The following is a 14536-nucleotide window of genomic DNA, read 5'->3' as shown; positions in this document are numbered from 1 at the left end:
TTTGCCTGCATATCTATTTCTTTATTGGATCTACAATATATTTCTTTTCATGCCAGTACTGGGACTTGGACTCAAAGCCTTGTATGCTCATTATGCTTTTCTGCTCATGGTTGGTGCTCTACCACTTGAGTCACACCTCTAGTCTGTTTTTTGCTGGTTAATTGAAGTTTAGGCCTCTTAGACTTTTCTGTTTGGCTTCAAACTGCAATCCTCAGATCTCAGCTTCCTGAGTAGGTAAGCTTACAGGTGGCTGTTACCAGTACTTGACTGGATCCAGAATATTCGTTGAGTACTGTGCTTGTTATTGAGGATTCTGAGATGTTAGTGCTAGTATTCATCTAAAAATCTCACAAATCATATAGAATTAGGTTGGGATGTGGGTCAGTGGTAGAGAACTTGCGTGGCATGTGAGGAGTCTTAAGTATGATCTACAACCTTGAAAAAAAAAGGTTAAAACAACAGCTGTAAAAAAAAAAAAAAAAAAAAAAAAAACAACAGCTGTGACAGGTCTGTGTGCCATAATAGTATGTTCTGGGGCTGGGAAGTTGGCTCAGTGGTAGAGCGCTTGCCTTGCATGCATGAGGCCCTGGGTTCGATTCCTCAGCACCACGTAAGCAGAAAAAGCCGGAATTGGTGCTGTGGATCAAGTGGTAGAGTGCTAGCCTTGAGCTGAAGTGCTGAGGGACAGTGCCCAGGACCAGAGTTCAGGCCCCATGACCGACAGAAAGAAGAAAATAATATGTCCTATAGGCTTTCATCCTGTCAGAGAGGTCAGACTCAGCTTCTTAGGGAATTGACAGTGATATAGAGACCTGAAGGATGAATAAAAATTAGCTAAATGAAAATGAGAGATAATGCACCAAGCAGAGGGCTAGAGGTATGGCTTAAGTGCTTGTCTATTAAGCATGAGGCCCTGAGTTTTAACCTTAGTATCACAAAAAGAAAAAAAAATGTTCCAGGCAGAAGACATATGCAAAAGTCCTGTGGTAAGAAAAAATATTAAGAGGGGCTGGGAAGGTGGCTCAGTGGTAGAGTGCTTGCCTTGCATGCATGAGGCCCTGGGTTCGATTCCTCAGCACCACATAAGCAAAAAAAGAGCCGGAAGTGGCGCTGTGGCTCAAGTGGTAGAGCGCTAGCCTTGAGCTGAAGAGCTGAGGGACAGCGCTAAGGCCCAGAGTTCAGGCCCCATGACTGGACCCCCCCCCCAAAAAAAAAAAAAGAAAGAAAAGAAAAAACATTAAGAAACAGTTACCAGCCAGGTGCTCGTGGCTCAAGCATGTAATCATTGTTACTCAAGTGTCTGAAATCTGAGGATTACAATTTGAAGCCAGTCCAGGCAGAAAAATCCATCTGAGATTCTTATCTCCAGTTAGTTAAGAAAAAGTCTAGACTTGGGGCTGGGATGGTAGCTTAGTGGTAGAGTGCTTGCCTTGCATGCATGAGGCCCTGAGTTCGATTCCTCAGCATCACATAAGTAGAAAAAGCTGGAATTGGTGCTTTGGCTCAAGTGGTAGAGTGCTAGCCTTGAGCTGAAGAGCTGAAGGACAGTGCCCAGGCCCAGAGTTCAGGCCCCAGGACCGGCAAAAACAACAACAACAACAACAACAACTTGAGGTATGGTGCAATAGAGCCCTGGCCATGACTGGAAAAAATTGAATGAGAGTGTGAAGCCCTGAGTTCAAGCTCTGGTACCAACACACACACACACACACACACACACACACACACACACACACACACACACACACACACACACACACAAGCAACAGTAGCCCTATCTCAAGGCTAGTATGTATGTATGTATTCATTTATTGTATCTCTCTTCCCAGTCCCAGAATCTGATGGAACACAATAAAAGAGCTCAGTGTCCAATCCTTAGCCTTTGTGCTAGGGGTGGTTTTTGACTTATTTTTGTGACTCTGAAATCTGCCATCTTCAGCCACCTTGCCCTTTCTCATTGTCACAGCCCCCCTGACTGCGTAGTGGAGTTACAAATTCAACTCCCAGCTGAGGCGAAGGTCTGGATAGATGAGGGGTGTGTGTGTAAAAGGGAATCCATGACTGTCTACTCCTAGGTAATATATGCCACAGGAGACTTCCTTTCCCTCCTCCCTCCCCCCCTCCCCCCCCCCCCCCCCCTCCTCCTCTTCTTCTTCTTCTTCTTCTGATTCTTGTTTTTTTCGCCAGTTCTGGGACTTGTACTCAATGTCTAGGCACTATCCCTAGGCTTCTTTTCCTTAAGGCAAGCACTCTACCACTTGAGCCACAATGCCACTTCTGGCCTTTTCTGTTTATGTGGTACTGAGGAATCGAACCCAAGGCTTCATGCATGCTAGGCAAATACTCTACCACTAAGCCACCTTCCCAGCCCTCACAGACCCTCTTCTACTTATTATTTGTTCATTTATTGTTTTTTTCTTTTTTTGGGTCCAGTTGTGGGGCCTGAACTCTGGGCCTTAGCACTGTCCCTCAGCTCTTCAGCTCAAGGCTAGCGCTCTACCACTTGAGCCACAGCGCCACTTCTGGCTTTGTGCTGAGGAATCGAACCCAGGGCCTCAGGCATGCAAGCAAGCACGCTACCACTGAGCCACCTTCCCAGCCCTGGTTATTTATTAATTGTAAGACAAGTTCTGGTTATGTAGACCAGGCTGGCCTTGAACTCCATGCTTTTGGCCTCTTCTCTCAGCCTCTTACAGTGTTGAGATTACCAAGAACCCAACTTGGTTATCTTCCACGCTTTCTGGGAGAGAAGCTTCTACAAGAACTGATACACAGCTGTGCCTAGTTGAAGTGTCCCATCCTTCCTCCTCATCCCCACCCCCACCAGCCTGCAGCCAAACACTCCTGGTGAAACCTCTCGGGGTGTCTGAGTACTGACTATTCCTCAAGATTTCCATGTTATTCCCTAGAGAGACGGAAGGAACAGCTCCTCAGTGTAACCATGAAGTGACTTTCCAAACCACAAAGAATGGGATCATGGTCACCAGGAATAACTGGAAGGAAGGAGGCCTCTGCAGCCCAGTTTCCTAAAGGCTTGTACAGAACATAATGTGACACGTTGGTGCCCATTAGTGGCAACTCATAACTGAAGCCAATTTCTACCCTGTGCATATAGCTGTTACTGAAGACCAATGCAAGTACTACCAAGTCCAAAATAAAATAGGAAAAATAAGCTTTGGATTTCACTCCCCTGAAAAGCTAATCTGTTACAGTTAGGATTAAGTTTGGCTGTGTTATAGAAAGCCCCAAAATAACAGTTACTTAAACATGGTTGAAGTTTCTTTCTTGCTTGGAAGAGAAGTATAGAGGGCTGATAGGTGTTACACGGTGTCAGGACCCAGGCTCCTATAAATAATATCTGCGTACAATTGCATGCTCCAAGATGGCTGCTTGACTGAGGTTCAGCCATCATATCTACATTCTGGAGATTTTGTCAGGGAGGAAGAAGTTACCAGGAACAGATGCCTGCTTGCTTTAATAAGATTGTCTGTCTGTCTGTCTGTCTATCTATCTATATCTATCTATCTATCTGCCTGCCTTGCAGCCATTGTGTTTGTTAGGCAAGTACTCCTGAGTTACATCTTCAGCCCAAAGTTCTTCTAAGAACACTTTCCAGAAGCTGCAAATACCACTGCTGCTCATATCCTATGGTTTAAAACTTTGCTCTGTGGCTATACCTAATCTTTATCCAAAGTGGCCATGTGTCTGGCTTAAAATCATGGGATTCTGTTACTGAGAAAGAAAAGAAGAATAGATGTTGGGAATAATTAGTGGTCTCTACTCCTCCTTCCTTCCAGCTAACCAGCCAATCAAGTATCCAGCCAACATTTATGTTTGAGGAACTGCCCCATTTAGAGAGAGACAGATATGCAAATAAACCACTACAATACAATGTGACGCAGAGTATAAAAGCGGTTTTGTTGGGAGGGCTGTGCGAGAGCAGATGGAAGTGATCACAGCAATCAGAATAATTAATAACTACACAGCCTAGCTGGGTGCTGGGTTTTCAGCAGCATTTAGGCTATTGTGTTTGTCCGGCTTTTTCTTCCAAGCAAACTTTCCCACTTCTCCATAACAGTTAACACAATGGGCAGGCCAGGTGCTGCTGGTCCAAGTGTTTTTCGTGCTCAGCAATCTGCTGAGCTGGTTGGTGCCATTATGGTTCCCACTTACCAATGAGGAGCTGAACCAGCCGCAAACCATGGAGTTGGAGCTTGAGCCCAGTCTGACTTTAAGGTACTTGGGCCTTAAACTCACTACTTGTCTGCCCCCAAATTGATTCATTCCCCTTCCTTTCCCTCACCCCCACACTGTCCAGCAGATAGCCTCCCCAGCCACCCCAATAGGATGAGGGAGGCCCCTGCATCTCTCCCTTGCCTCCTCCAGTGGCCCTGCCTCAGTGGTTGGACATTTGTCTTTCTGATTAGAAATGCCCTTTCCATTGGTCTAGGGAGGCAGTGTCACTGATTGGATAATTGTCTCATCTTAGGAAGCCACTTAACCTCTGTAAGTGTCATTTTTCTTATCTATGAGTGTGGGTGATGTTCACACCCTTACCCTAGGACTGATCCTAAGGACTGAGCATGTTTAGTCATGTAAGGTGCTTAACTTAGCACATGCTCAGTACTCATAGCAATACTCTGTGCTCAGAGGTGCTTAACTTAGCACGTACTCAGTGCTCCCAGGATATTCATTGTTATTTTTTACCCTTCTTGGACTGTTGGCTTTCCCTTCTCCATCTTCGCTTTCTCTTTACATGATGTGTTAGTTTCCTGCCCCAATCATATTAAATTAGGACAACTGTCATGATGTAAAGCATGCATATTTAATATCCTATGTTAGTGGATTTCACTGGGCTGACATCAAGATGCAGGCAGGACTGTGGCCTTTCTGCTGGAAGAACCTATTTGTCATCTTTTATACTTTATAGAGGGTGCCTGTATTCCTTGGCTTCTGGCCAACTTCTAGCTTGCCAGCCATACCAGGTTGATGCAAACTTGATTTCTTCTTCCTATCTCCTCTACCTCTGGCGTTCCTGCCTCCTGTTTTCATTTACAAGGACCCATGTGGTTAAATTAGATACACCCAGATAATCCAGACTGTTCACTTCATCGTGGGATTTTTAATTTGTGTGTGTGTGTGTGTGTGTGTGTGTGTGTGTGTGTGTGTGTGTGTGTGTGTGTGCCAGTCCTGGAGTTTGAACTCAGGGCCTGGGCGCTGTCCCTGAGCTTGTCGCTCTGCCACTTTGAGCCACAGCTCCACTTCTGGTTTTCTGGTGGTGAATTGGATATAAGAGTCTCATGGACTTTCCTTCCCAGGCTGGCTTTGAACTGTGATCCTCAAATCTCAGCCTCTTGAGTAGCTAGGATTACAGGCATGAGCCACTGGTGCCCAGCTTCCAGGACTCTTTTCTTTGGTGACCTTGTCACATGCTGCTAGTTGAAATACCCTTTACACAAAGATGGCTACTCCTGATCATGCAGTGCACATCTCCAGCCGCTGGCTGGGAGTATTGATGAGGACTGTGCTTACCACTATACCCATCACCTCCTCAGTGACTGGCCTTCCTTGGAGCGTGGACACTGAGAGCACAGTTAGACACTGACTTAAAACCACGAAGCCTGGAGCAGTAGGTACTTCTCTCCTACACTGTGTGGCTGCTTCTGTAAAGATGGATTGGGATCTTCTGATGGCTCCCCACAGACAATTGACAGGCAAGCAGGCCCTGTGGTGCCCAAGGACCGATCATGGTTAGTGGGAGTGACAGGGAAACAGGCAAGGATCGCATCTCTTCAGATATGTATTTACTGAGGCAAACCCTATCTCGATCTCTCCGCGGGAGCTCTGAAGTAGCCATAGGTCAACTAGAGCCCAAAGACACAAAAATATCCATAGGGAGCCAAGATGCATCCTGACAGTAAATACACAAGATTCACCAGAGAGAACGATTCAGCTAAGTCATGGGGCTGCCTTTGAGTGCTGGAAGACTGCTGAGAAGAGGTTGGGGGTGAGGGGGTCCGTCAGGGGATCACAGAGAAAGAGGGATTAGAGTTGGAGATGGACAAGGAATGAGGAGGAAGAGGAAAAAGGAGATTTGGGGAAAGGGAACACTATGTGCAAAGCCTGTGAGAGCCAGGATCAGTCTCATCTCTTGGGGAACAAGAAGGGTGTGGGGATGAAGTTAGAGATGAGGACTGTATATCTGGAGGATAAGGGCCTTAGGCAAATGCTAGCACAGGAAGTTTGAACTTTTCTCTTGTCTCTGAGGTGCTATGGAAGTTGTGGGGGGGGCACACACACACATGCTTGTACACATGAACTGGTACTGGGGTTTGAACTCAAGGTCGATGCTCTTTTTTTCCCCATTTGTCCTGGGGCTTGAACTCAGGGCCTGACTGCTGTCCCTGAACTTTTTCTCTCAAGGCTTGCTTCTTACCACTTTAAGCCACAGTGCTACTTCTGGTTTTCTGGCGCTTAATAGGAGATAAGAGTCTCATAGCCTTTCCTGCCTGGGCTGGTTTTGAACCATGATCCTCAGGTCTCAGCCTCCTGAGCCACTAGTGCCTGGCAGGCTTCACATTCTTGCTAATTAGCTTTTTCCACTTAAGGCTGATGCTCTATCACTTGAGTCACACTCTACTTCAGGCTTTTTGCTAGTTCATTGAAGAGTCTCTTAGATTTATCTGCTTAGGCTGGCTTTGATCTATGATACTCAGATATCAGCCTCTTGGACAGCTAGGATTACAGGTGTAAGTCACTGGTATCTGGCTGTGGACAGGGTTTTGAGCAAGGGGAATGCCTTGGAAGACCTCAGTTTTAGGAAGACTACATTAATCTTGCATAGACTGGGGAGGAAGAATGGGGCCTCAGATTTCAAAATTTGCAAGATGTAATTTTAGACAGAGGATATGCCTTAGCAATCACACAGGGTCATTGCTGTAATTTTATATGTATATATATATATATATATATATATATATATATATATATATATATGATACATCTGTACATCTGTGTGTATGTCTGTGTTTATATATCACACATAATCATATGTATCATATACTATATTTTAAACATACCTTCTTATATATTAGATGGCCTAGATGATTTTCCTAAGGCACATAATGACAGAGCCAGCATTAGAACTCAGGTCTGCCTCCTGGCCCAGTGTTCTTCCTCTGTACTATTGAGTGGATCTGAAGGGAGACTAGACCAGTAGTCAAGGCAAATATTGATGCCAGTCTAGACTGGAGCAGACACCAAGGTGAAGACCATGTGGGAGGCACTGTTCTCTCTCTTCCTTTCTCTCCGGGTGGGGGTGGGGACCTAGGGCTCGTTAGAAACTGCACACGAGTGCCTCTCTCTTTCCTGGGTCCTGCAGCATCCTTCTGGGCCTGGTTTCTATGGCAACAGGCTCCCAGCAGGCAGCCCGCCAGCTGTAGGAAAGCAGGCAGGCAGGCAGGCAAGGAGAGGAGGCCTGGGAAGCATGAGTAAGGCTGAAGTCAAGGGGGTTGGGAGAGACTCCTGGGAGGTTGGGCAGGCCCCTGGAGCTGGCCCCGCAAAGACCCTCTCTCTTCTGACCATATGGAAGTGAAGGTAGTTTAGGACCCAGCGGGCTTTCCAGCCCTGGAACTTCTGTTTATCTTCTGCCCTTCATATCTGCTGACCTCTGCTTTTCACGGGGGTGGGGGTGAGGTGGGGTGGGGGGAGGCCTGGGAGGGGCGGGCACTGACTTCCTAACAGAAAAAGTGTCCCTAAACTTAAAGGGAGAAAAAAAATATGAACAAGGCCAATTGACTTTCTGTTTTGCATAGGATTTGCATATTATTAATTCAAAGACTTTTCCAGGCCTTGTGTCATTCCTGCCAACAACTTAATTCAGCTCCACTGGCTCTGGCATAGTATGTCTGGCTAGGCTCTGGGCTGAGCCATCAGGGACCCCAGGGGAACATCCTTCCATTCTACACCAGCCACTCCCAGACATTGTTTCTGGTGTCCTAGCTGTTGATGCCATGTGGAGTGCTTGGAACCCAGCACCTCTGGGTGCAAATCCTGGTTCTGCTACTTGATGGCTGGGTGATGGTGATCCCCGTGGGCCTTCCTTACATCTCTAAAGCTGAAGACACACTGAACCTTGGATGCTAACCAGTTCAGACTGTAGGTTGTTAGGGTACTGAAATACTTGTGTATTCTTTGGTAGCTTGCCACCCACCTTCCTCCCTGAGGCCCTCCTTAAGCCTTCTGGTCCATCCAACAGGGATTACTTTCTGTGCTTTGGATAGGGTTCTACCCTGACTGGGGTAGGCCAGCACCCATTCTAGCCTTGAGTACTTAATGGTTGTTATGTATTTTGACTGACACTTTCACTAAAGTTCATGCAATGACAGGTATATAAGGTATGCATTGGTTGGGAGGAATGATCAATTTGAAGGACGTGGATTCATGGCCATTGCTTTGTAGGGAGCCAGCCTCCCTCACCCCCTTCCTGTTTGCCTGGGATGGGACTGAGGGCTGAGATGAGGCTACAGCAAGATGCAGAGTGGACAGGCATCTGTCTCCACAGGCGGGCGAGGTTCAAGCGCTCCAACAGTGTGACAGCCGGTGTGCAAGCAGACCTGGAGCTGGAGGGCCTGGCTGGTTTGGCCACGGTGGCCACAGAAGACAAAGGCCTGCAGTTTGGACGCTCCTTCCAGAGGCATGCCTCTGAGCCCCAGCCCGGACCCCGGGCCCCCACCTACTCAGTCTTCCGCACGGTCCACACGCAGGGCCAGTGGGCCTACCGTGAGGGCTACCCACTGCCGTATGAGCCGCCGGCCACAGATGGGTCACCTGGCCCTGCCCCGGCCCCTGCCCCTGGCCCTGGGTCTGGCAGGCGTGATTCCTGGATGGAGCGTGGTTCACGTAGCCTCCCTGACTCAGGCCGCACATCTCCCTGCCCACGGGATGGCGAGTGGTTCATCAAGATGCTGCGGGCAGAGGTGGAGAAGCTGGAGCACTGGTGCCAGCAGATGGAGCGTGAGGCGGAGGACTATGAGCTGCCCGAGGAGAGTGAGTCTGTGCCAGCCCCTCTCTGGGCACGCAGTCTGGGGTGCAGCCTAGGGGAGGTTTACTTCCTCGCTGGTCCTTCAGCATAGAGTTTGAGGGTCTCCACTGCATAAGACTCACCAGAAACTGGTAGAAGGGATATTCCTCAGGAGCAGGGAGAGGCCAGGGCTAGGACTGGTGGTGCTGGGCAGGTAACAAGCTACTAGTCCAAGTCACCAAGTCTGTGGGAGAAAAAGGAGGCTCTCCAGTTCTAGACTGGTGGGGTGATTCAGTCTTATCCATCTGTGGTATAATGGAGGTTTGCTCAAGAAGACACAGCCCTGTCATGAATGGGGACATAGCCCTTCTCCATAAGCCAGGATGAGGTTGGTCACAGACTTATGACAAAATCTCCAAGTTGGGCAAAAGGCAACTGTCACATTCATGAAGTTACCTCCTAGTTCTTAATGAGCTCAGTAGGCGTGCCTGATAAGTGACAAAGTTCAGCCCTGAGATGGCTGAGCTAGTGCCCTGGCCAAGGAGGCAGGGCTAGGCCCTGAACTTGGAAGGCTACAGGAGGGAGAGGACTCAGTAGACAGTGTGAAGGAAAGCACATTAGGTGAAGTCCTCTTCCTGAGGTGAAATATGAGTTTGCTTGTCAAGACTTAAAGATGGGGAGGGGAAGAGGGTGGGAGAGACAGATCCATGGCTAGATGACAGAGCCATGCAGGGGAAGGAGAGGCCTTTTCCCCTCCTTGACTGAGTTCCTCTGGTTCCACAGTCCTGGAGAAGATCCGCAGTGCCGTGGGCAGCACACAACTTCTGCTGTCTCAGAAGGTCCAGCAATTCTTCCGGCTGTGTCAGCAAAGCATGGTGAGTGTCATAGAGCTGCCAGATGTGTGACCCTGGTAGGTGACCTAGAGTGTGACTGGGTAGTGAAACAGCCTGTGAATCTTCAGTGGGTATTCTTGACCCTGTCCCCCCATCAGACTCCTGATAGCAAAATTGGACAGGACTTTCTATGGTCCTGGGTGAGCTCAGTCCTCCAAGACTGTTTTCTCTCCCACTGCAACAGGACCCTACTGCGTTCCCCGTGCCCACCTTCCAGGACCTGGCGGGTTTCTGGGACCTCCTGCAGCTCTCCATTGAGGATGTGACCCTCAAGTTCCTGGAGCTACAGCAACTCAAGGCCAACAGCTGGAAACTCCTGGAGCCCAAGGTGTGTGTGTGTTGGGGATGATCCCTTCTGGCTGAGGGACCACTGTCTGGAAAATCCCCCTCACAGGAACTGGTATGGAGGGGGAAGACATAGGGAGAGAAACCCATGCACAGAGAGGATCCCCTGGACACATGATGGGTGACCATCCACTTCCAGAATGACCACATGCCTGGTCTTCTCGTCTTCAGGGCTTGTCCCTGAGTAGCTGGGATAAATCAACCAGACCTTCTAGAAGGAGACCTAGCCACAGAGGAGAGGGCTGGGTCTTGAGCATGCCGACAGCCCTCAGCCTACAAGGCCATGTCCACGATGGGTCTCAGAGGTGTAGTGGATGAATGCCCTTTTGCTGTACCTGGGCTATGGAAGGAGCTGTGCCTTTCCTGGGGTGCAAAGCCCCTTTCCCTTTCCCCACCCTCATTCTGATGGTGCTGTCTGAGGTCTCCACTAGGGGGCCCTCCACTCCATCGTGCTTTTACTGGGGGGCGGGGGGGGGAGGGGGAGGGGGAGGAGACAGTGGGGTGTTGACCTTGTCAGTCCAAGTTCACCAGGGCTCCAGGCTGCAGATTCTTAGGGCTCCTAGGCATCCCTCTGGGAACTGGGCCATGGGCATGTCGGGGTGAGATTGCGCGGATGGCCGAGTGGTCCTGGTCCCCGCGTGTGGCGGGGTGGCCTCAGAGGCTCAGCCGTCCTCGGCCTCACCCGCTGCCCCCCCCCTCCACCCCCGCTTCCCCGACAGGAGGAGAAGAAGGTCCCTCCGCCGATACCAAAGAAGCCCTCGCGGGGCCGGGGCGTGCCGGTGAAGGAGCGCTCCCTGGACTCCGTGGACCGGCAGCGGCAGGAAGCGCGCAAGCGGCTCCTGGCGGCCAAGCGCGCCGCCTCCTTCCGCCACAGCTCGGCCACCGAGAGCGCGGACAGCATCGAGATCTACATCCCCGAGGCCCAGACCAGGCTGTGACCCGCCAGGCCCGCCCGGCCCGCCCGGCCCGGCCCGGGCCCGCGGTTTTCTACCCGTACTGTACACCCAGCGTCGAGGTCACTGTGAACGCGGCCGCCCCGCGCGCGCCCCGCCGGCTCCGCGCGCCCCGGCCCCTCCCGCCCGACACTCTCGGGGCGGGTTTTTTACCTTCCTGACCCCACGCGAAGGCGCCCAGGCTGGGCTGGGGGCCGTGCCTCTCCACCCTGCGCCCCCTCCAACCTGGAACCCCCACCTTCCTGGTCCGACGCTTTGCCCCCCCCACACCCACCTTCTCCCCCGTGGGCACCATCTCTGCCACTCTTCCCCCCAACACACACATACTCCCCACGGGCCAGGCCGGGCCGGGTCCCCCATCTGGGCTCTGCATCCCCCTCACCCCACCCTACCCCGCGGGGCTGGGCTTCGTGGGGATCAAGCGTGGCTTTTTATGAAGAATCCCGAACCCCGCCTAGGAGCCTGCCCACCCTCCCAGGGCTCCACCCTCAGCCCTCGGCCCACAGGGCCCAGGGACCGCTGTGGCTGGACCAATCCAGGACCAGGGCGCCTGGGCCTCTCTTCTTTCCCAGCTGCTGGGGAAGGGAGATGGGGGCTTCCCCTCACCACACCTGTGGCTGTTCCCACTTCCCCATGAGTATCCCAGGAAAAATAAAACCGCAGAACTGCACTGAGCTCCTGCTCTCTCCAGAAGAGGCCACCTCTTATCTGCCCAGTGTGGAGGAGCTCAGAGAAGGGGCCTTGGAGCACATGCTCTTGATCTGGGGACTGTTGGGGTTGCTGGAGCCACTCCCAAGGATGGGCCAGCTGGGAGAAAGGGGATTCAGCTGCTGGTGGACACAGAACCCCGGGCCTTCCTGGCGGGCACGGGGTGATATGAGCGTGAACCTCTTTAGGCCCCCAACATTTGGTCCCATTTCTATTCTGTCTTCTTGTCCTCCCAGCATTCCTTCAGACAGAGAAGTTCATTGCCTGGCACCCAGCAGGTGCTTAGTATTCAGGGGGCATAGTTATGGTTGGGTATCAACAAATAAGTGCCTTCCCAGGTGGGCGTTGTTCCTTCTTGCTGCAGCCATTTTCCACTGGCATCAGAAAATGCTTCAAATTCATCAAATCCTCTGATTGTCTCCCCCACAGGACATTGGAGGGAGGAGATGCAAAGAATGGAACTTTGACTGGGAAGACAACCCAACCCTAATGGCCATGGCTGGTATAAGGTTCACTGAGGGTCAGACAAGAGCTGAGTGTTTCAGTGAATCTTCACTATAGCTCCTCTTTACAGCAGGTGACAAAGCTGAAGCTCAGGGGACCTTGAGGGACCTGCCCAAAGTCACAAAGCTAATAGTAGCAGACCCAGGTACAATGCCAAGTTGTGAGCTTTTAGCTCTACAGTCTTGTAGTCTAGAATGGCTTTGATAGCAGCCTCCTGCACTGGAAAGCCCTTTTTCTTGTCCCTTTGAGCTGATTTGTCACCCTGCAGCAGGAGAAGGCTTCCAACCAACCAGATCACCCAATTCTTCACAGTCATTTATTCAGAAACATTTATCTGCCACGCACTGGTGGCTCACACCTGTCAGCGGAAGCTGAGATTTGAGGATCACAGTTTAAAGCCAGCCTGGGCAGGAAAGTTCACAAGATTCTTATCTCTAGTTAATCAGCAAAAAGCTCTAAGTGGTGCTTTGGGTCAACTGGAAAAGCACTAGCTTTAAGTGAAAAAGTTCAGGGACACTGCCCAGGCTCCGAGTTCAGGCTCCAGTACTAGCACACATGAAGAAACATTTGTCATTGCTAGGTATCACAGGGCCCTGAGCAATGTAATTTCCATCCTTACAGTGATTAAACAGATAAGCAAATAAGTGGTAAAATACAAGGATGAGAGCTAGGATTGACTGAGGTGGGGCAAGGGCTGGAAAGAATACTCCAAGATCGGGGAATACCTGTGCAAGAACCTGGAAAAGAAGGGACATGGTTTGGGGGATGGAGAGAGTTGGTTGGTCAAGTTTCTAGATCCTGTTGAGGGTAGGAATAGGTTCCAAGAGGGCCCTGGGGAGCCATCGAATGGTTTCAGACTGAAGAGTGGCACAACCACTTCTACAGGTTCACTTGGAAGACTACTGGGAAGCAAGAGTGTACATACATATGACCTGGGGAGGATTCCCATGTGATCTGGATTCCAATAGCAAATCAGCATGGAGCTGGAGAATATTCTTTGTCCTTGAATGAAGTTTTGGCAGTGCTATGGGTTCTGATGTGTAGCAGGTTTGGGAACACTTGCTTTGGGTGACACAGGAGTCCTCTACTGAGCTCACCTGTTTATTTCCCATTGACTTGCCAGGTGAGGCCTGGTTGGCATGGCTCTCACATTGTTTTTTAATCCTTAAAATGGGGACATGAGGTTTTTGTTGTTGTTGTTGTTTGTGCTGGTACTGGGGCTTGAACTCAGGGCCTGGGCTTGCCCTTAGCTTTTTGACTTGAGGCTGGCGCTTTACTTGAGCTACAGCTCCACCTCTGGCTTTTTGCTGGTTATTTGGAGATAAGAGTCTCACAGACTTTCCTGCCCAGGCTGGCTTCAAACTGTGATCCTCAGAACTCAGCCTCCTGAGTAGCTAGGATTACAAGCATGAGCCACCGGTGCCCAGCTAAAATTGCCCTTTTATAAGAATATGAATCCCAGCCATGAGAGTGGGGCTCTTGTGACCTAATCACCTCTTAAAGATCCCACTTTTTATTTCTCCCCAGTACTGGGGATTGAACTCAGGGCCTCATGCTTGCTAAGCAGGCACTCTACCAGGATCCCACTCCCCCACCCCCCTCTCCTGTATATGGTTTCAATGACAAATTTCAACATGCATTGTGGAGGGAACAAACATTGGAACTATAGTCCTGGAGTCCCAGCAAGCTTTCTGCCTGTGAACTGGGTCTTGCAGGAAGAGTTAGCATTTTGTGATCAAGAATTAGAATTGAAAATATTCATTTGAGGTAAAGGGCCCAGTGTGGGCAGATGCATGGAAAGCCATGTGCACAGGGAATAAGAGCAGGAGTCAGGTGTCAGGCTAGGACAGGAGGAAGGCATTGAGGAGAGAGAGACATGGCCAAGAGAGACTCATGGGAAGATTGGGGCTAAATTGGAGATTCCATGGTTTCATTAAAGTTTTTGAAGGACATTTTTTTTTTTTTTTTGGTCAGATGTGAGGCTTGAACTCTGGGCCTGGACACTCAGCTCTTCAGCTCAAGGCTAGTGCTCTACCACTTGAGCCACAGTGCCTCTTATTGGAGATAAGAGTCTCACGAAGTTTCCTACCTGGCTGGCTTAGAACCATGAT

The 14536-nt window shown here is 50.2% G+C and overlaps 1 protein-coding gene across 1 annotated transcript in view; it reads left to right on the top strand.

The window, feature by feature from the left end:
• Positions 1 to 11884, top strand: part of Dlgap3 (DLG associated protein 3) — a 68196-nt gene extending 56312 nt beyond the window's left edge. Inside the window, exons 9-12 of the mRNA XM_042678342.1 lie at positions 8564 to 9048; positions 9806 to 9897; positions 10100 to 10243; positions 10980 to 11884. Coding sequence (XP_042534276.1) covers positions 8564 to 9048; positions 9806 to 9897; positions 10100 to 10243; positions 10980 to 11198 — 940 coding nt within the window. The 3' untranslated portion in view covers positions 11199 to 11884. The remainder of the gene's footprint in view (positions 1 to 8563; positions 9049 to 9805; positions 9898 to 10099; positions 10244 to 10979) is intronic.
• The last annotated feature ends 2652 nt before the right edge of the window (positions 11885 to 14536 follow it).

This window comes from Dipodomys spectabilis, unplaced genomic scaffold, assembly GCF_019054845.1.
Source record: "Dipodomys spectabilis isolate Male_0828 unplaced genomic scaffold, ASM1905484v1 ptg000002l, whole genome shotgun sequence".
NCBI classification, from domain to species: Eukaryota; Metazoa; Chordata; class Mammalia; order Rodentia; family Heteromyidae; genus Dipodomys; species Dipodomys spectabilis.
Note: the sequence above shows the minus strand (reverse complement) of the source record. Positions and strands in the feature narration are given on the sequence as shown.